We start from the raw sequence: 27,769 nt of genomic DNA on the forward strand, positions 1-27,769 counted from the left end.
AGGAGTGAGTGAGACGCTGGATCTAGGAGTGAGTGAGACACTGGGTCTAGGAGTGAGAGAGACACTGGGTCTAGGAGTGAGTGAGACACTGGGTCTAGGAGTGAGTGAGACACTGGGTCTAGGAGTGAGAGAGACACTGGGTCTAGGAGTGAGAGAGACACTGGGTCTAGGGGTGAGTGAGACGCTGGGTCTAGGAGTGAGAGAGACACTGGGTCTAGGGGTGAGTGAGACGCTGGGTCTAGGAGTGAGAGAGACACTGGGTCTAGGAGTGAGTGAGACGCTGGGTCTAGGAGTGAGTGAGACACAGGGTCTAGGGGTGAGTGAGACGCTGGGTCTAGGAGTGAGAGAGACACTGGGTCTAGGAGTGAGAGAGACACTGGGTCTAGGAGTGAGTGAGACGCTGGGTCTAGGAGTGAGAGAGACACTGGGTCTAGGAGTGAGAGAGACACTGGGTCTAGGAGTGAAAGAGACGCTGGGTCTAGGAGTGAGAGAGACACTGGGTCTAGGAGTGAGAGAGACACTGGGTCTAGGAGTGAGAGAGACGCTGGGTCTAGGAGTGAGAGAGACGCTGGGTCTAGGAGTGAGAGAGACACTGGGTCTAGGAGTGAGAGAGACGCTGGGTCTAGGAGTGAGAGAGACACTGGGTCTAGGAGTGAGAGAGACACTGGGTCTAGGAGTGAGAGAGACACTGGGTCTAGGAGTGAGAGAGACGCTGGGTCTAGGAGTGAGAGAGACACTGGGTCTAGGAGTGAGAGAGACACTGGGTCTAGGAGTGAGAGAGACGCTGGGTCTAGGAGTGAGAGAGACACTGGGTCTAGGAGTGAGAGAGACACTGGGTCTAGGAGTGAGAGAGACGCTGGGTCTAGGAGTGAGTGAGACACTGGGTCTAGGAGTGAGAGAGACGCTGGGTCTAGGGGTGAGTGAGACGCTGGGTCTAGGAGTGAGAGAGACACTGGGTCTAGGAGTGAGAGAGACACTGGGTCTAGGAGTGAGAGAGACGCTGGGTCTAGGGGTGAGTGAGACACTGGGTCTAGGAGTGAGAGAGACACTGGGTCTAGGAGAGAGAGAGACGCTGGGTCTAGGAGTGAGAGAGACACTGGGTCTAGGAGTGAGAGAGACACTGGGTCTAGGAGTGAGAGAGACACTGGGTCTAGGAGTGAGAGAGACGCTGGGTCTAGGGGTGAGTGAGACACTGGGTCTAGGGGTGAGAGAGACGCTGGGTCTAGGAGTGAGTGAGACACTGGGTCTAGGAGTGAGTGAGACACTGGGTCTAGGAGTGAGTGAGACACTGGGTCTAGGAGTGAGTGAGACACTGGGTCTAGGAGTGAGTGAGACGCTGGGTCTAGGAGTGAGTGAGACGCTGGGTCTAGGAGTGAGTGAGACGCTGGGTCTAGGAGTGAGTGAGACGCTGGGTCTAGGAGTGAGAGAGACGCTGGGTCTAGGAGTGAGTGAGACGCTGGGTCTAGGAGTGAGTGAGACGCTGGGTCTAGGAGTGAGTGAGACGCTGGGTCTAGGAGTGAGTGAGACGCTGGGTCTAGGAGTGAGTGAGACGCTGGGTCTAGGAGTGAGTGAGACGCTGGGTCTAGGAGTGAGTGAGACGCTGGGTCAAGGAGTGAGTGAGACGCTGGGTCTAGGAGTGAGAGAGACGCTGGGTCTAGGAGTGAGAGAGACGCTGGGTCTAGGAGTGAGTGAGACGCTGGGTCTAGGAGTGAGTGAGACGCTGGGTCTAGGAGTGAGTGAGACGCTGGGTCTAGGAGTGAGTGAGACGCTGTGTCTAGGAGTGAGTGAGACACTGGGTCTAGGAGTGAGTGAGACGCTGGGTCTAGGGGTGAGAGAGACACTGGGTCTAGGAGTGAGTGAGACGCTGGGTCTAGGAGTGAGTGAGACACTGGGTCTAGGAGTGAGTGAGACACTGGGTCTAGGAGTGAGTGAGACACTGGGTCTAGGAGTGAGTGAGACACTGGGTCTAGGAGTGAGAGAGACACTGGGTCTAGGGGTGAGAGAGACGCTGGGTCTAGGAGTGAGTGAGACACTGGGTCTAGGGGTGAGAGAGACACTGGGTCTAGGGGTGAATGAGACGCTGGGTCTAGGAGTGAGAGAGACACTGGGTCTAGGAGTGAGAGAGACACTGGGTCTAGGAGTGAGAGAGACACTGGGTCTAGGAGTGAGAGAGACACTGGGTCTAGGAGTGAGAGAGACACTGGGTCTAGGAGTGAGTGAGACACTGGGTCTAGGGGTGAGAGAGACACTGGGTCTAGGAGTGAGTGAGACACTGGGTCTAGGGGTGAGTGAGACACTGGGTCTAGGGGTGAGAGAGACACTGGGTCTAGGAGTGAGTGAGACACTGGGTCTAGGGGTGAGTGAGACACTGGGTCTAGGGGTGAGAGAGACACTGGGTCTAGGAGTGAGTGAGACACTGGGTCTAGGAGTGAGTGAGACACTGGGTCTAGGGGTGAGAGAGACACTGGGTCTAGGAGTGAGTGAGACACTGGGTCTAGGAGTGAGAGAGACACTGGGTCTAGGGGTGAGTGAGACACTGGGTCTAGGGGTGAGAGAGACACTGGGTCTAGGAGTGAGAGAGACACTGGGTCTAGGGGTGAGTGAGACACTGGGTCTAGGAGTGAGAGAGACACTGGGTCTAGGGGTGAGTGAGACACTGGGTCTAGGAGTGAGTGAGACACTGGGTCTAGGAGTGAGTGAGACACTGGGTCTAGGAGTGAGAGAGACACTGGGTCTAGGGGTGAGAGAGACACTGGGTCTAGGAGTGAGAGAGACACTGGGTCTAGGAGTGAGAGAGACACTGGGTCTAGGAGTGAGTGAGACACTGGGTCTAGGAGTGAGAGAGACGTTGGATCTAGGAGTGAGTGAGACACTGGGTCTAGGAGTGAGACACTGGGTCTAGGAGTGAGTGAGACACTGGGTCTAGGAGTGAGACACTGGGTCTAGGAGTGAGTGAGACACTGGGTCTAGGGGTGAGTGAGACACTGGGTCTAGGGGTGAGTGAGACGCTGGGTCTAGGAGTGAGAGAGACGCTGGGTCTAGGAGTGAGAGAGACACTGGGTCTAGGAGTGAGAGAGGCACTGGGTCTAGGAGTGAGTGAGACACTGGGTCTAGGAGTGAGTGAGACACTGGGTCTAGGAGTGAGTGAGACACTGGGTCTAGGAGTGAGAGAGACACTGGGTCTAGGAGTGAGAGAGACACTGGGTCTAGGAGTGAGAGAGACACTGGGTCTAGGAGTGAGTGAGACGCTGGGTCTAGGGGTGAGTGAGACACTGGGTCTAGGGGTGAGTGAGACACTGGGTCTAGGAGTGAGAGAGACACTGGGTCTAGGGGTGAGTGAGACACTGGGTCTAGGGGTGAGTGAGACACTGGGTCTAGGAGTGAGAGAGACACTGGGTCTAGGAGTGAGAGAGACACTGGGTCTAGGAGTGAGTGAGACACTGGGTCTAGGAGTGAGAGAGACACTGGGTCTAGGGGTGAGTGAGACACTGGGTCTAGGAGTGAGAGAGACACTGGGTCTAGGAGTGAGAGAGACACTGGGTCTAGGAGTGAGTGAGACACTGGGTCTAGGAGTGAGTGAGACACTGGGTCTAGGGGTGAGTGAGACACTGGGTCTAGGAGTGAGTGAGACGCTGGGTCTAGGAGTGAGTGAGACACTGGGTCTAGGAGTGAGTGAGACACTGGGTCTAGGAGTGAGAGAGACACTGGGTCTAGGAGTGAGAGAGACACTGGGTCTAGGAGTGAGTGAGACGCTGGATCTAGGAGTGAGTGAGACACTGGGTCTAGGAGTGAGAGAGACACTGGGTCTAGGAGTGAGTGAGACACTGGGTCTAGGAGTGAGTGAGACACTGGGTCTAGGAGTGAGAGAGACACTGGGTCTAGGAGTGAGAGAGACACTGGGTCTAGGGGTGAGTGAGACGCTGGGTCTAGGAGTGAGAGAGACACTGGGTCTAGGGGTGAGTGAGACGCTGGGTCTAGGAGTGAGAGAGACACTGGGTCTAGGAGTGAGTGAGACGCTGGGTCTAGGAGTGAGTGAGACACAGGGTCTAGGGGTGAGTGAGACGCTGGGTCTAGGAGTGAGAGAGACACTGGGTCTAGGAGTGAGAGAGACACTGGGTCTAGGAGTGAGTGAGACGCTGGGTCTAGGAGTGAGAGAGACACTGGGTCTAGGAGTGAGAGAGACACTGGGTCTAGGAGTGAGAGAGACGCTGGGTCTAGGAGTGAGAGAGACACTGGGTCTAGGAGTGAGAGAGACACTGGGTCTAGGAGTGAGAGAGACGCTGGGTCTAGGAGTGAGAGAGACGCTGGGTCTAGGAGTGAGAGAGACACTGGGTCTAGGAGTGAGAGAGACGCTGGGTCTAGGAGTGAGAGAGACACTGGGTCTAGGAGTGAGAGAGACACTGGGTCTAGGAGTGAGAGAGACACTGGGTCTAGGAGTGAGAGAGACGCTGGGTCTAGGAGTGAGAGAGACACTGGGTCTAGGAGTGAGAGAGACACTGGGTCTAGGAGTGAGAGAGACGCTGGGTCTAGGAGTGAGAGAGACACTGGGTCTAGGAGTGAGAGAGACACTGGGTCTAGGAGTGAGAGAGACGCTGGGTCTAGGAGTGAGTGAGACACTGGGTCTAGGAGTGAGAGAGACGCTGGGTCTAGGGGTGAGTGAGACGCTGGGTCTAGGAGTGAGAGAGACACTGGGTCTAGGAGTGAGAGAGACGCTGGGTCTAGGAGTGAGAGAGACGCTGGGTCTAGGAGTGAGAGAGACGCTGGGTCTAGGGGTGAGTGAGACGCTGGGTCTAGGAGTGAGAGAGACACTGGGTCTAGGAGTGAGAGAGACGCTGGGTCTAGGAGTGAGAGAGACACTGGGTCTAGGAGTGAGAGAGACGCTGGGTCTAGGAGTGAGAGAGACGCTGGGTCTAGGAGTGAGAGAGACGCTGGGTCTAGGAGTGAGAGAGACGCTGGGTCTAGGGGTGAGTGAGACGCTGGGTCTAGGAGTGAGAGAGACACTGGGTCTAGGAGTGAGAGAGACGCTGGGTCTAGGAGTGAGAGAGACACTGGGTCTAGGAGTGAGAGAGACGCTGGGTCTAGGAGTGAGAGAGACGCTGGGTCTAGGAGTGAGAGAGACACTGGGTCTAGGAGTGAGAGAGACGCTGGGTCTAGGAGTGAGAGAGACACTGGGTCTAGGAGTGAGAGAGACACTGGGTCTAGGAGTGAGAGAGACACTGGGTCTAGGAGTGAGAGAGACGCTGGGTCTAGGAGTGAGAGAGACACTGGGTCTAGGAGTGAGAGAGACACTGGGTCTAGGAGTGAGAGAGACGCTGGGTCTAGGAGTGAGAGAGACACTGGGTCTAGGAGTGAGAGAGACACTGGGTCTAGGAGTGAGAGAGACGCTGGGTCTAGGAGTGAGTGAGACACTGGGTCTAGGAGTGAGAGAGACGCTGGGTCTAGGGGTGAGTGAGACGCTGGGTCTAGGAGTGAGAGAGACACTGGGTCTAGGAGTGAGAGAGACGCTGGGTCTAGGAGTGAGAGAGACGCTGGGTCTAGGAGTGAGAGAGACGCTGGGTCTAGGGGTGAGTGAGACGCTGGGTCTAGGAGTGAGAGAGACACTGGGTCTAGGAGTGAGAGAGACGCTGGGTCTAGGAGTGAGAGAGACACTGGGTCTAGGAGTGAGAGAGACGCTGGGTCTAGGAGTGAGAGAGACGCTGGGTCTAGGAGTGAGAGAGACGCTGGGTCTAGGAGTGAGAGAGACGCTGGGTCTAGGGGTGAGTGAGACGCTGGGTCTAGGAGTGAGAGAGACACTGGGTCTAGGAGTGAGAGAGACGCTGGGTCTAGGAGTGAGAGAGACACTGGGTCTAGGAGTGAGAGAGACGCTGGGTCTAGGAGTGAGAGAGACGCTGGGTCTAGGAGTGAGAGAGACGCTGGGTCTAGGAGTGAGTGAGACACTGGGTCTAGGAGTGAGAGAGACGCTGGGTCTAGGAGTGAGAGAGACACTGGGTCTAGGAGTGAGTGAGACACTGGGTCTAGGGGTGAGTGAGACGCTGGGTCTAGGGGTGAGTGAGACACTGGGTCTAGGAGTGAGAGAGACGCTGGGTCTAGGGGTGAGTGAGACACTGGGTCTAGGAGTGAGAGAGACGCTGGGTCTAGGAGTGAGAGAGACGCTGGGTCTAGGAGTGAGAGAGACGCTGGGTCTAGGAGTGAGTGAGACGCTGGGTCTAGGGGTGAGTGAGACACTGGGTCTAGGAGTGAGAGAGACACTGGGTCTAGGGGTGAGTGAGACACTGGGTCTAGGAGTGAGTGAGACACTGGGTCTAGGAGTGAGTGAGGTACTCACTGAACTTGAACTGCTCGTCGTACTCTGCCTGCTTCTTGTCCTTCTGCTCCTGCAGTCGCTCGAAGAGCGAGCGAGCGTCGTACTCCTCCTCGGGGCACTCTGCAGCAACACGCGGCCCGCTCGCTCACCCACTCGCCCCGCTCGCTCGCCCGCTCGCTCGCTCGCTCGCCCCGCCCGCTCGCCCGCTCGCCCGCCCGCCCGCTCGCCCGCTCGCCCGCCCGCCCGCTCGCTCGCCCGCCCGCTCGCCCGCTCGCCCGCCCGCCCGCTCGCCCGCCCGCCCGCCCGCCCGCTCGCTCACCCACTCGCCCGCCCGCTCGCTCACCCACTCGCCCGCTCACTCACCCGCTCGTCTGCCCGCTCGCTCACCCACTCGCCCGCTCACTCACCCGCTCGCCCACTCGCTCGCCCACGCTCACCCTCACTCACCCTCGGTGTATATCACACGCACACGCTCTGTACACACACGGCGTATATCACACACACCCTGTGCACACATGCTCACACACGGTGTGTACATCACACACACACACTATGTACACACACACACTGTGTAAACACACTCACACTCACCACACAGGGTTTGTACATCACACACACACACACTCACACACGGTGTTTATCACACACACACTCACGGTGTATATCACACACACACGCACAGACCCCCACGCACCGGCGGGGTCCTCTGGCTGCCGCACCCTCTCCCACTCGCTCTGCCGCTGTTTCCTCTTCTCCTCAAGCGCCGCCTCGCTCACGAAGCGCGACTTCATCAGCAGCTCCTCCGCCATGCCTGCCAGGGGGGAGACGAGGAGATGTTGACTACCTCGCCTGGTCTACAGTCTGTGTGTCTCTCTCATCATCATCATCATCACGGTGGCTAGGAGATGTTGACTACCTCGCCTGGTCTACAGTCTGTGTGTCTCTCTCTCTCTTCATCATCATCATCACGGTGGCTAGGAGATGTTGACTACCTCGCCTGGTCTACAGCCTGTGTGTCTCTCTCATCATCATCATCATCACGGTGGCTAGAAGATGTTGACTACCTCGCCTGGTCTACAGCCTGTGTGTCTCTCTCATCATCATCATCATCACGGTGGCTAGGAGATGTTGACTACCTCGCCTGGTCTACAGTCTGTGTGTCTCTCTCATCATCATCATCACGGTGGCTAGGAGATGTTGACTACCTCGCCTGGTCTACAGTCTGTGTGTCTCTCTCTCTCATCATCATCATCATCACGGTGGCTAGGAGATGTTGACTACCTCGCCTGGTCTACAGCCTGTGTGTCTCTCTCTCTCATCATCATCATCACGGTGGCTAGGAGATGTTGACTACCTCGCCTGGTCTACAGTCTGTGTGTCTCTCTCTCTCTCATCATCATCATCACGGTGGCTAGATGTTCACAACCTCACCTGGTCTACAGTCTGTGTGTCTCTCTCTCTCTCATCATCAACATCATCACGGTGGCTAGGAGATGTTGACTACCTCGCCTGGTCTACAGTCTGTGTGTCTCTCTCTCTCATCATCATCATCATCATCACGGTGGCTAGGAGATGTTGACTACCTCGCCTGGTCTACAGTCTGTGTGTCTCTCTCTCTCATCATCATCATCATCATCACGGTGGCTAGGAGATGTTGACTACCTCGCCTGGTCTACAGTCTGTGTGTCTCTCTCTCTCTTCATCATCATCATCACGGTGGCTAGGAGATGTTCACAACCTCGCCTGGTCTACAGTCTGTGTGTCTCTCTCATCATCATCAACATCATCACGGTGGCTAGGAGATGTTCACAACCTCACCTGGTCTACAGTCTGTGTGTGTCTCTCTCTCATCATCAACATCATCACGGTGGCTAGGAGATGTTCACAACCTCGCCTGGTCTACAGTCTGTGTGTCTCTCTCTCTCATCATCAACATCATCACGGTGGCTAGGAGATGTTGACTACCTCGCCTGGTACACAGGAGAACGTGGGTTGGATCCTGACCCTGACGATGCCTGCACTATATTTAGAGTTTGCGTGTCTCTCTCATCATCACGGTGGCTATGAGATGTTAACCACCTCGCCTGGTATGCAGGAGAACTTGGATTAGATCCCGACCCCTGACACCTGCTAATGGGTGGCTATGAGATGTTGACTACCTCGCCTGGTGCGCAGGAGAACGTGGATTCGATCCCGACCCAGTACACACAACACACACAGTACACACAACACACACAGTACACACTACACAAAGTACAAACAGCACACACAACACACACAGTACACACAACACACACAGTACACAGTACACACACAGCACACACAACACACACAGTACACAGTACACACACACACACAGTACAGTACACACAACACACACAGTACACACTACACCAAGTACACACAACACACACAACAGACACAGCACACACAACAGACACAGCACACACAACAGACACAGCACACACTACACACACAGCACACACTACACACACAGCACACACTACACACACACACAGTGAACACTACACACACAGTGAACACTACACACACAGTGAACACTACACACACAGTGAACACTACACACACAGTACACACACAGTACACACAAACACACAGTACACACACAGTACACACACAGTACACACACAACACACAGTACACACACAGTACACACACAACACACAGTACACACATAACACACAGTACACACACAACACACACAGTACACACAGTGTAATCAACACACACAGTACACACAGTGCAATCAACACACACAGTACACACACTACACACACAGTACACACACAGTGAACACTACACACAGTGAACACTACACACAGTGAACACTACACACACAGTGAACACTACACACACAGTACACACACAGTACACACAAACACACAGTACACACACAGTACACACACAGTACACACACAACACACAGTACACACACAGTACACACACAACACACAGTACACACATAACACACAGTACACACACAACACACACAGTACACACAGTGTAATCAACACACACAGTACACACAGTGCAATCAACACACACAGTACACACACTACACACACAGTACACACACAGTGAACACTACACACAGTGAACACTACACACAGTGAACACTACACACACAACACAGTACACACACAGTACACACACTACACACAACACAGTACACACAACACAGTACACACAACACACACTACACACACAACAGTACACACACAGTACACGCAGTACACGCAGTACACGCAGTACACACCACACACACAACACACACAGTACACACACAACACACACAGTACACACACAATACACACACCACACAGTACACACCACACACACAGTACACACAACACAGTACACACAACACACACAGTACACACAACACACACAGTACACACACAACACACACAACACACACAGTACACACACAACACACACAGTACACACAACACACACACTACACACACAATACACACACCACACAGTACACACCACACACACACTACACACAACACAGTACACACAACACACACAGTACACACAACACACACAGTACACACACAACACACACAGTACACACACAACACACACAGTACACACACAATACACACACCACACAGTACACACAACACACACACTACACACAACACAGTACACACAACACACACAACACACACAGTACACACACAACACACACAGTACACACACAACACACACAGTACACACAACACACACAGTACACACAACACACACAGTACACACACAATACACACACCACACAGTACACACCACACACACACTACACACAACACAGTACACACAACACACACAGTACACACAACACACACAGTACACACAACACACACAGTACACACACAACACACACAGTACACACACAATACACACACCACACAGTACACACACAACACACACACTACACACAACACAGTACACACAACACACACAACACACACAACACACACAACACACACAGTACACACACAGTACACACAACACACACAACACACACAACACACACAACACACACAGTACACACACAACACACACAGTACACACACAATACACACACCACACAGTACACACACAACACACACACTACACACAACACAGTACACACAACACACACAGTACACACAACACACACAGTACACACACAACACACACAGTACACACACAACACACACAGTACACACACAACACACACAGTACACACACAATACACACACCACACAGTACACACAACACACACACTACACACAACACAGTACACACAACACACACAGTACACACAACACACAGTGCACACACAACACACACAGTACACACACAACACACACAGTACACACACAACACACACAGTACACACACAGTACACACACAATACACACACCACACAGTACACACACAATACACACACCACACAGTACACACACAACACACACACTACACACAACACACACACTACACACAACACAGTACACACAACACACACAGTACACACAACACACAGTGCACACACAACACACACAGTACACACACAACACACACAGTACACACACAATACACACACCACACAGTACACACAACACAGTACACACAACACACACAGTACACACAACACACAGTGCACACACAACACACACAGTACACACACAACACACACAGTACACACACAATACACACACCACACAGTACACACACAATACACACACCACACAGTACACACAACACAGTACACACTACACACACAGTACACACACAACACACACAGTACACACACAATACACACACCACACAGTACACACAACACAGTACACACTACACACAACACAGTACACACAACACACACAGTACACACACAGTACACACACAGTACACACAACACACACACTACACACACAGTACACACAACACACACAGTACACACAACACACCACACAGTACACACACAACACACACAGTACACACACAATACACACACCACACAGTACACACAACACAGTACACACTACACACAACACAGTACACACAACACACACAGTACACACACAGTACACACACAGTACACACAACACACACACTACACACACAGTACACACAACACACACAGTACACACAACACACCACACAGTACACACACACAATACACACACAATACACACACCACACAGTACACACAATACACACACAACACACACAGTACACACAACACACCACACAGTACACACACACAGTACACACACAACACACAGTACACACATAACACACAGTACACACACAACACACACAGTACACACAGTGTAATCAACACACACAGTACACACAGTGCAATCAACACACACAGTACACACACTACACACACAGTACACACACAGTGAACACTACACACAGTGAACACTACACACAGTGAACACTACACACAGTGAACACTACACACACAACACAGTACACACACAGTACACACACTACACACAACACAGTACACACAACACAGTACACACAACACACACTACACACACAACAGTACACACACAGTACACGCAGTACACGCAGTACATGCAGTACACACCACACACACAACACACACAGTACACACACAACACACACAGTACACACACAATACACACACCACACAGTACACACAACACAGTACACACTACACACAACACAGTACACACAACACACACAGTACACACACAGTACACACACAGTACACACAACACACACACTACACACACAGTACACACAACACACACAGTACACACAACACACCACACAGTACACACACAACACACACAGTACACACACAATACACACACCACACAGTACACACAACACAGTACACACTACACACAACACAGTACACACAACACACACAGTACACACACAGTACACACACAGTACACACAACACACACACTACACACACAGTACACACAACACACACAGTACACACAACACACCACACAGTACACACACACAATACACACACAATACACACACCACACAGTACACACAATACACACACAACACACACAGTACACACAACACACCACACAGTACACACACACAGTACACACACAACACACAGTACACACATAACACACAGTACACACACAACACACACAGTACACACAGTGTAATCAACACACACAGTACACACAGTGCAATCAACACACACAGTACACACACTACACACACAGTACACACACAGTGAACACTACACACAGTGAACACTACACACAGTGAACACTACACACAGTGAACACTACACACACAACACAGTACACACACAGTACACACACTACACACAACACAGTACACACAACACAGTACACACAACACACACTACACACACAACAGTACACACACAGTACACGCAGTACACGCAGTACATGCAGTACACACCACACACACAACACACACAGTACACACACAACACACACAGTACACACACAATACACACACCACACAGTACACACCACACACACACTACACACAACACAGTACACACAACACACACAACACACACAGTACACACACAACACACACAGTACACACACAACACACACAACACACACAGTACACACAACACACACAGTACACACACAATACACACACCACACAGTACACACCACACACACACTACACACAACACACACAGTACACACAACACACACAGTACACACAACACACACAGTACACACAACACACACAGTACACACACAACACACACAGTACACACACAATACACACACCACACAGTACACACACAACACACACACTACACACAACACAGTACACACAACACACACAACACACACAACACACACAACACACACAGTACACACACAGTACACACAACACACACAACACACACACAACACACACAGTACACACACAATACACACACCACACAGTACACACACAACACACACACTACACACAACACAGTACACACAACACACACAGTACACACAACACACACAGTACACACACAACACACACAGTACACACACAACACACACAGTACACACACAACACACACAGTACACACACAGTACACACACAATACACACACCACACAGTACACACACAATACACACACCACACAGTACACACACAACACACACACTACACACAACACACACACTACACACAACACAGTACACACAACACACACAGTACACACAACACACAGTGCACACACAACACACACAGTACACACACAACACACACAGTACACACACAATACACACACCACACAGTACACACACAATACACACACCACACAGTACACACACAACACACACACTACACACAACACACACAGTACACACACAACACACACAGTACACACACAATACACACACCACACAGTACACACAACACAGTACACACTACACACACAGTACACACACAACACACACAGTACACACACAATACACACACCACACAGTACACACAACACAGTACACACTACACACAACACAGTACACACAACACACACAGTACACACACAGTACACACACAGTACACACAACACACACACTACACACACAGTACACACAACACACACAGTACACACAACACACCACACAGTACACACACAACACACACAGTACACACACAATACACACACCACACAGTACACACAACACAGTACACACTACACACAACACAGTACACACAACACACACAGTACACACACAGTACACACACAGTACACACAACACACACACTACACACACAGTACACACAACACACACAGTACACACAACACACCACACAGTACACACACACAATACACACACAATACACACACCACACAGTACACACAATACACACACAACACACACAGTACACACAACACACCACACAGTACACACACACAGTACACACACAACACACAGTACACACATAACACACAGTACACACACAACACACACAGTACACACAGTGTAATCAACACACACAGTACACACAGTGCAATCAACACACACAGTACACACACTACACACACAGTACACACACAGTGAACACTACACACAGTGAACACTACACACAGTGAACACTACACAGAGTGAACACTACACACACAACACAGTACACACACAGTACACACACTACACACAACACAGTACACACAACACAGTACACACAACACACACTACACACACAACAGTACACACACAGTACACGCAGTACACGCAGTACATGCAGTACACACCACACACACAACACACACAGTACACACACAACACACACAGTACACACACAATACACACACCACACAGTACACACCACACACACAGTACACACAACACAGTACACACAACACACACAGTACACACAACACACACAGTACACACACAACACACACAGTACACACAACACACACACTACACACACAATACACACACCACACAGTACACACCACACACACACTACACACAACACAGTACACACAACACACACAGTACACACAACACACACAGTACACACACAACACACACAGTACACACACAACACACACAGTACACACACAATACACACACCACACAGTACACACAACACACACACTACACACAACACAGTACACACAACACACACAACACACACAGTACACACACAACACACACAGTACACACACAACACACACAGTACACACAACACACACACTACACACACAATACACACACCACACAGTACACACCACACACACACTACACACAACACAGTACACACAACACACACAGTACACACAACACACACAGTACACACACAATACACACACCACACAGTACACACCACACACACAGTACACACAACACAGTACACACAACACACACAGTACACACAACACACACAGTACACACACAACACACACAACACACACAGTACACACACAACACACACAGTACACACAACACACACACTACACACACAATACACACACCACACAGTACACACCACACACACACTACACACAACACAGTACACACAACACACACAGTACACACAACACACACAGTACACACACAACACACACAGTACACACACAACACACACAGTACACACACAATACACACACCACACAGTACACACAACACACACACTACACACAACACAGTACACACAACACACACAACACACACAGTACACACACAACACACACAGTACACACACAACACACACAGTACACACAACACACACAGTACACACAACACACACAGTACACACACAATACACACACCACACAGTACACACCACACACACACTACACACAACACAGTACACACAACACACACAGTACACACAACACACACAGTACACACAACACACACAGTACACACACAACACACACAGTACACACACAATACACACACCACACAGTACACACACAACACACACACTACACACAACACAGTACACACAACACACACAACACACACAACACACACAACACACACAGTACACACACAGTACACAACACACACAACACACACAACACACACAGTACACACACAACACACACAGTACACACACAATACACACAGTACACACACAACACACACAGTACACACACAATACACACACCACACAGTACACACACAACACACACACTACACACAACACAGTACACACAACACACACAGTACACACAACACACACAGTACACACACAACACACACAGTACACACACAACACACACAGTACACACACAACACACACAGTACACACACAATACACACACCACACAGTACACACAACACACACACTACACACAACACAGTACACACAACACACACAGTACACACAACACACAGTGCACACACAACACACACAGTACACACACAACACACACAATACACACACAACACACACAGTACACACACAGTACACACACAATACACACACCACACAGTACACACACAATACACACACCACACAGTACACACACAACACACACACTACACACAACACACACACTACACACAACACAGTACACACAACACACACAGTACACACAACACACAGTGCACACACAACACACACAGTACACACACAACACACACAGTACACACACAATACACACACCACACAGTACACACACAATACACACACCACACAGTACACACACAACACACACACTACACACAACACACACAGTACACACACAACACACACAGTACACACACAATACACACACCACACAGTACACACAACACAGTACACACTACACACACAGTACACACACAACACACACAGTACACACACAATACACACACCACACAGTACACACAACACAGTACACACTACACACAACACAGTACACACAACACACACAGTACACACACAGTACACACACAGTACACACAACACACACACTACACACACAGTACACACAACACACACAGTACACACAACACACCACACAGTACACACACAACACACACAGTACACACACAATACACACACCACACAGTACACACAACACAGTACACACTACACACAACACAGTACACACAACACACACAGTACACACACAGTACACACACAGTACACACAACACACACACTACACACACAGTACACACAACACACACAGTACACACAACACACCACACAGTACACACACACAATACACACACAATACACACACCACACAGTACACACAATACACACACAACACACACAGTACACACAACACACCACACAGTACACACACACAGTACACACACAACACACAGTACACACATAACACACAGTACACACACAACACACACAGTACACACAGTGTAATCAACACACACAGTACACACAGTGCAATCAACACACACAGTACACACACTACACACACAGTACACACACAGTGAACACTACACACAGTGAACACTACACACAGTGAACACTACACACACAACACAGTACACACACAGTACACACACTACACACAACACAGTACACACAACACAGTACACACAACACACACTACACACACAACAGTACACACACAGTACACGCAGTACACGCAGTACATGCAGTACACACCACACACACAACACACACAGTACACACACAACACACACAGTACACACACAATACACACACCACACAGTACACACAACACAGTACACACTACACACAACACAGTACACACAACACACACAGTACACACACAGTACACACACAGTACACACAACACACACACTACACACACAGTACACACAACACACACAGTACACACAACACACCACACAGTACACACACAACACACACAGTACACACACAATACACACACCACACAGTACACACAACACAGTACACACTACACACAACACAGTACACACAACACACACAGTACACACACAGTACACACACAGTACACACAACACACACACTACACACACAGTACACACAACACACACAGTACACACAACACACCACACAGTACACACACACAATACACACACAATACACACACCACACAGTACACACAATACACACACAACACACACAGTACACACAACACACCACACAGTACACACACACAGTACACACACAACACACAGTACACACATAACACACAGTACACACACAACACACACAGTACACACAGTGTAATCAACACACACAGTACACACAGTGCAATCAACACACACAGTACACACACTACACACACAGTACACACACAGTGAACACTACACACAGTGAACACTACACACAGTGAACACTACACACAGTGAACACTACACACAGTGAACACTACACACACAACACAGTACACACACAGTACACACACTACACACAACACAGTACACACAACACAGTACACACAACACACACTACACACACAACAGTACACACACAGTACACGCAGTACACGCAGTACATGCAGTACACACCACACACACAACACACACAGTACACACACAACACACACAGTACACACACAATACACACACCACACAGTACACACCACACACACAGTACACACAACACAGTACACACAACACACACAGTACACACAACACACACAGTACACACACAACACACACAGTACACACACAACACACACAGTACACACACAACACACACAGTACACACAACACACACACTACACACACAATACACACACCACACAGTACACACCACACACACACTACACACAACACAGTACACACAACACACACAGTACACACAACACACACAGTACACACACAACACACACAACACACACAGTACACACACAATACACACACCACACAGTACACACAACACACACACTACACACAACACAGTACACACAACACACACAACACACACAGTACACACACAACACACACAGTACACACACAACACACACAGTACACACAACACACACACTACACACACAATACACACACCACACAGTACACACCACACACACACTACACACAACACAGTACACACAACACACACAGTACACACAACACACACAGTACACACACAATACACACACCACACAGTACACACCACACACACAGTACACACAACACAGTACACACAACACACACAGTACACACAACACACACAGTACACACACAACACACACAACACACACAGTACACACACAACACACACAGTACACACAACACACACACTACACACACAATACACACACCACACAGTACACACCACACACACACTACACACAACACAGTACACACAACACACACAGTACACACAACACACACAGTACACACACAACACACACAGTACACACACAACACACACAGTACACACACAATACACACACCACACAGTACACACAACACACACACTACACACAACACAGTACACACAACACACACAACACACACAGTACACACACAACACACACAGTACACACACAACACACACAGTACACACAACACACACAGTACACACAACACACACAGTACACACACAATACACACACCACACAGTACACACCACACACACACTACACACAACACAGTACACACAACACACACAGTACACACAACACACACAGTACACACAACACACACAGTACACACACAACACACACAGTACACACACAATACACACACCACACAGTACACACACAACACACACACTACACACAACACAGTACACACAACACACACAACACACACAACACACACAACACACACAGTACACACACAGTACACACAACACACACAACACACACAACACACACAACACACACAGTACACACACAACACACACAGTACACACACAATACACACACCACACAGTACACACACAACACACACACTACACACAACACAGTACACACAACACACACAGTACACACAACACACACAGTACACACACAACACACACAGTACACACACAACACACACAGTACACACACAACACACACAGTACACACACAACACACACAGTACACACACAACACACACAGTACACACACAATACACACACCACACAGTACACACAACACACACACTACACACAACACAGTACACACAACACACACAGTACACACAACACACAGTGCACACACAACACACACAGTACACACACAACACACACAGTACACACACAACACACACAGTACACACACAGTACACACACAGTACACACACAATACACACACCACACAGTACACACACAATACACACACCACACAGTACACACACAACACACACACTACACACAACACACACACTACACACAACACAGTACACACAACACACACAGTACACACAACACACAGTGCACACACAACACACACAGTACACACACAACACACACAGTACACACACAATACACACACCACACACACACCACACAGTACACACACAACACACACACTACACACAACACACACAGTACACACACAACACACACAGTACACACACAATACACACACCACACAGTACACACAACACAGTACACACTACACACACAGTACACACACAACACACACAGTACACACACAATACACACACCACACAGTACACACCACACAGTACACACAACACAGTACACACTACACACAACACAGTACACACAACACACACAGTACACACACAGTACACACACAGTACACACAACACACACACTACACACACAGTACACACAACACACACAGTACACACAACACACCACACAGTACACACACAACACACACAGTACACACACAATACACACACCACACAGTACACACAACACAGTACACACTACACACAACACAGTACACACAACACACACAGTACACACACAGTACACACACAGTACACACAACACACACACTACACACACAGTACACACAACACACACAGTACACACAACACACACAGTACACACAACACACACAGTACACACACAATACACACACCACACAGTACACACCACACACACAGTACACACAACACAGTACACACAACACAAACAGTACACACAACACACACAGTACACACACACAACACACACAACACACACAGTACACACACAACACACACAGTACACACAACACACACACTACACACACAATACACACACCACACAGTACACACCACACACACACTACACACAACACAGTACACACAACACACACAGTACACACAACACACACAGTACACACACAACACACACAGTACACACACAACACACACAGTACACACACAATACACACACCACACAGTACACACAACACACACACTACACACAACACAGTACACACAACACACACAACACACACAGTACACACACAACACACACAGTACACACACAACACACACAGTACACACAACACACACAGTACACACAACACACACAGTACACACACAATACACACACCACACAGTACACACCACACACACACTACACACAACACAGTACACACAACACACACAGTACACACAACACACACAGTACACACAACACACACAGTACACACACAACACACACAGTACACACACAATACACACACCACACAGTACACACACAACACACACACTACACACAACACAGTACACACAACACACACAACACACACAACACACACAACACACACAACACACACAGTACACACACAGTACACACACAGTACACACAACACACACAACACACACAACACACACAGTACACACACAACACACACAGTACACACACAATACACACACCACACAGTACACACACAACACACACACTACACACAACACAGTACACACAACACACACAGTACACACAACACACACAGTACACACACAACACACACAGTACACACACAACACACACAGTACACACACAACACACACAGTACACACACAATACACACACCACACAGTACACACAACACACACACTACACACAACACAGTACACACAACACACACAGTACACACAACACACAGTGCACACACAACACACACAGTACACACACAACACACACAGTACACACACAACACACACAGTACACACACAGTACACACACAATACACACACCACACAGTACACACACAATACACACACCACACAGTACACACACAACACACACACTACACACAACACACACACTACACACAACACAGTACACACAACACACACAGTACACACAACACACAGTGCACACACAACACACACAGTACACACACAACACACACAGTACACACACAATACACACACCACACAGTACACACACAATACACACACCACACAGTACACACACAACACACACACTACACACAACACACACAGTACACACACAACACACACAGTACACACACAATACACACACCACACAGTACACACAACACAGTACACACTACACACACAGTACACACACAACACACACAGTACACACACAATACACACACCACACAGTACACACAACACAGTACACACTACACACAACACAGTACACACAACACACACAGTACACACACAGTACACACACAGTACACACAACACACACACTACACACACAGTACACACAACACACACAGTACACACAACACACCACACAGTACACACACAACACACACAGTACACACACAATACACACACCACACAGTACACACAACACAGTACACACTACACACAACACAGTACACACAACACACACAGTACACACACAGTACACACACAGTACACACAACACACACACTACACACACAGTACACACAACACACACAGTACACACAACACACCACACAGTACACACACACAATACACACACAATACACACACCACACAGTACACACAATACACACACAACACACACAGTACACACAACACACCACACAGTACACACACACAGTACACACACAACACACAGTACACACATAACACACAGTACACACACAACACACACAGTACACACAGTGTAATCAACACACACAGTACACACAGTGCAATCAACACACACAGTACACACACTACACACACAGTACACACACAGTGAACACTACACACAGTGAACACTACACACAGTGAACACTACACACAGTGAACACTACACACACAACACAGTACACACACAGTACACACACTACACACAACACAGTACACACAACACAGTACACACAACACACACTACACACACAACAGTACACACACAGTACACGCAGTACACGCAGTACATGCAGTACACACCACACACACAACACACACAGTACACACACAACACACACAGTACACACACAATACACACACCACACAGTACACACCACACACACAGTACACACAACACAGTACACACAACACACACAGTACACACAACACACACAGTACACACACAACACACACAGTACACACACAACACACACAGTACACACACAACACACACAGTACACACAACACACACACTACACACACAATACACACACCACACAGTACACACCACACACACACTACACACAACACAGTACACACAACACACACAGTACACACAACACACACAGTACACACACAACACACACAGTACACACACAACACACACAGTACACACACAATACACACACCACACAGTACACACAACACACACACTACACACAACACAGTACACACAACACACACAACACACACAGTACACACACAACACACACAGTACACACACAACACACACAGTACACACAACACACACACTACACACACAATACACACACCACACAGTACACACCACACACACACTACACACAACACAGTACACACAACACACACAGTACACACAACACACACAGTACACACACAATACACACACCACACAGTACACACCACACACACAGTACACACAACACAGTACACACAACACACACAGTACACACAACACACACAGTACACACACAACACACACAACACACACAGTACACACACAACACACACAGTACACACACAATACACACACCACACAGTACACACCACACACACAGTACACACAACACAGTACACACAACACACACAGTACACACAACACACACAGTACACACACAATACACACACCACACAGTACACACCACACACACAGTACACACAACACAGTACACACAACACACACAGTACACACAACACACACAGTACACACACAACACACACAACACACACAGTACACACACAACACACACAGTACACACAACACACACACTACACACACAATACACACACCACACAGTACACACCACACACACACTACACACAACACAGTACACACAACACACACAGTACACACAACACACACAGTACACACACAACACACACAGTACACACACAACACACACAGTACACACACAACACACACAGTACACACACAATACACACACCACACAGTACACACAACACACACACTACACACAACACAGTACACACAACACACACAACACACACAGTACACACACAACACACACAGTACACACACAACACACACAGTACACACAACACACACAGTACACACACAATACACACACCACACAGTACACACCACACACACACTACACACAACACAGTACACACAACACACACAGTACACACAACACACACAGTACACACAACACACACAGTACACACACAACACACACAGTACACACACAATACACACACCACACAGTACACACACAACACACACACTACACACAACACAGTACACACAACACACACAACACACACAACACACACAACACACACAGTACACACACAGTACACACAACACACACAACACACACAACACACACAACACACACAGTACACACACAACACACACAGTACACACACAATACACACACCACACAGTACACACACAACACACACACTACACACAACACAGTACACACAACACACACAGTACACACACAACACACACAGTACACACACAACACACACAGTACACACACAACACACACAGTACACACACAATACACACACCACACAGTACACACAACACACACACTACACACAACACAGTACACACAACACACACAGTACACACAACACACAGTGCACACACAACACACACAGTACACACACAACACACACAGTACACACACAACACACACAGTACACACACAGTACACACACAATACACACACCACACAGTACACACACAATACACACACCACACAGTACACACACAACACACACACTACACACAACACACACACTACACACAACACAGTACACACAACACACACAGTACACACAACACACAGTGCACACACAACACACACAGTACACACACAACACACACAGTACACACACAATACACACACCACACAGTACACACACAATACACACACCACACAGTACACACACAACACACACACTACACACAACACACACAGTACACACACAACACACACAGTACACACACAATACACACACCACACAGTACACACAACACAGTACACACTACACACACAGTACACACACAACACACACAGTACACACACAATACACACACCACACAGTACACACAACACAGTACACACTACACACAACACAGTACACACAACACACACAGTACACACACAGTACACACACAGTACACACAACACACACACTACACACACAGTACACACAACACACACAGTACACACAACACACCACACAGTACACACACAACACACACAGTACACACACAATACACACACCACACAGTACACACAACACAGTACACACTACACACAACACAGTACACACAACACACACAGTACACACACAGTACACACACAGTACACACAACACACACACTACACACACAGTACACACAACACACACAGTACACACAACACACCACACAGTACACACACACAATACACACACAATACACACACCACACAGTACACACAATACACACACAACACACACAGTACACACAACACACCACACAGTACACACACACAGTACACACACAACACACAGTACACACATAACACACAGTACACACACAACACACACAGTACACACAGTGTAATCAACACACACAGTACACACAGTGCAATCAACACACACAGTACACACACTACACACACAGTACACACACAGTGAACACTACACACAGTGAACACTACACACAGTGAACACTACACACAGTGAACACTACACACACAACACAGTACACACACAGTACACACACTACACACAACACAGTACACACAACACAGTACACACAACACACACTACACACACAACAGTACACACACAGTACACGCAGTACACGCAGTACATGCAGTACACACCACACACACAACACACACAGTACACACACAACACACACAGTACACACACAATACACACACCACACAGTACACACCACACACACAGTACACACAACACAGTACACACAACACACACAGTACACACAACACACACAGTACACACACAACACACACAGTACACACACAACACACACAGTACACACACAACACACACAGTACACACAACACACACACTACACACACAATACACACACCACACAGTACACACCACACACACACTACACACAACACAGTACACACAACACACACAGTACACACAACACACACAGTACACACACAACACACACAGTACACACACAACACACACAGTACACACACAATACACACACCACACAGTACACACAACACACACACTACACACAACACAGTACACACAACACACACAACACACACAGTACACACACAACACACACAGTACACACACAACACACACAGTACACACAACACACACACTACACACACAATACACACACCACACAGTACACACCACACACACACTACACACAACACAGTACACACAACACACACAGTACACACAACACACACAGTACACACACAATACACACACCACACAGTACACACCACACACACAGTACACACAACACAGTACACACAACACACACAGTACACACAACACACACAGTACACACACAACACACACAACACACACAGTACACACACAACACACACAGTACACACACAATACACACACCACACAGTACACACCACACACACAGTACACACAACACAGTACACACAACACACACAGTACACACAACACACACAGTACACACACAATACACACACCACACAGTACACACCACACACACAGTACACACAACACAGTACACACAACACACACAGTACACACAACACACACAGTACACACACAACACACACAACACACACAGTACACACACAACACACACAGTACACACAACACACACACTACACACACAATACACACACCACACAGTACACACCACACACACACTACACACAACACAGTACCCAAACACACACAGTACACACAACACACACAGTACACACACAACACACACAGTACACACACAACACACACAGTACACACACAATACACACACCACACAGTACACACAACACACACACTACACACAACACAGTACACACAACACACACAACACACACAGTACACACACAACACACACAGTACACACACAACACACACAGTACACACAACACACACAGTACACACAACACACACAGTACACACACAATACACACACCACACAGTACACACCACACACACACTACACACAACACAGTACACACAACACACACAGTACACACAACACACACAGTACACACAACACACACAGTACACACACAACACACACAGTACACACACAATACACACACCACACAGTACACACACAACACACACACTACACACAACACAGTACACACAACACACACAACACACACAACACACACAACACACACAGTACACACACAGTACACACAACACACACAACACACACAACACACACAACACACACAGTACACACACAACACACACAGTACACACACAATACACACACCACACAGTACACACACAACACACACACTACACACAACACAGTACACACAACACACACAGTACACACAACACACACAGTAC

General features: G+C 48.3%; 1 protein-coding gene across 1 annotated transcript in view; it reads right to left on the reverse strand.

Annotated features, from left to right (window-relative positions):
- The window catches only part of PSME3IP1 (proteasome activator subunit 3 interacting protein 1), a 35,622-nt gene that overhangs the window by 3,425 nt on the left and 4,428 nt on the right, over positions 1–27,769 (reverse strand). The window contains exons 2-3 of the mRNA XM_078885021.1: positions 6,999–7,115; positions 6,326–6,424 (exon numbers count right to left, since the gene is read on the reverse strand). Of these exons, the coding sequence (XP_078741147.1) occupies positions 6,326–6,424; positions 6,999–7,113 (214 nt within the window). The 5' untranslated portion in view covers positions 7,114–7,115. The remainder of the gene's footprint in view (positions 1–6,325; positions 6,425–6,998; positions 7,116–27,769) is intronic.

The sequence above is a fragment of the Lampetra fluviatilis genome, unplaced genomic scaffold, assembly GCF_964198595.1.
Source record: "Lampetra fluviatilis unplaced genomic scaffold, kcLamFluv1.1 SCAFFOLD_415, whole genome shotgun sequence".
Taxonomy (NCBI): Eukaryota; Metazoa; Chordata; class Hyperoartia; order Petromyzontiformes; family Petromyzontidae; genus Lampetra; species Lampetra fluviatilis.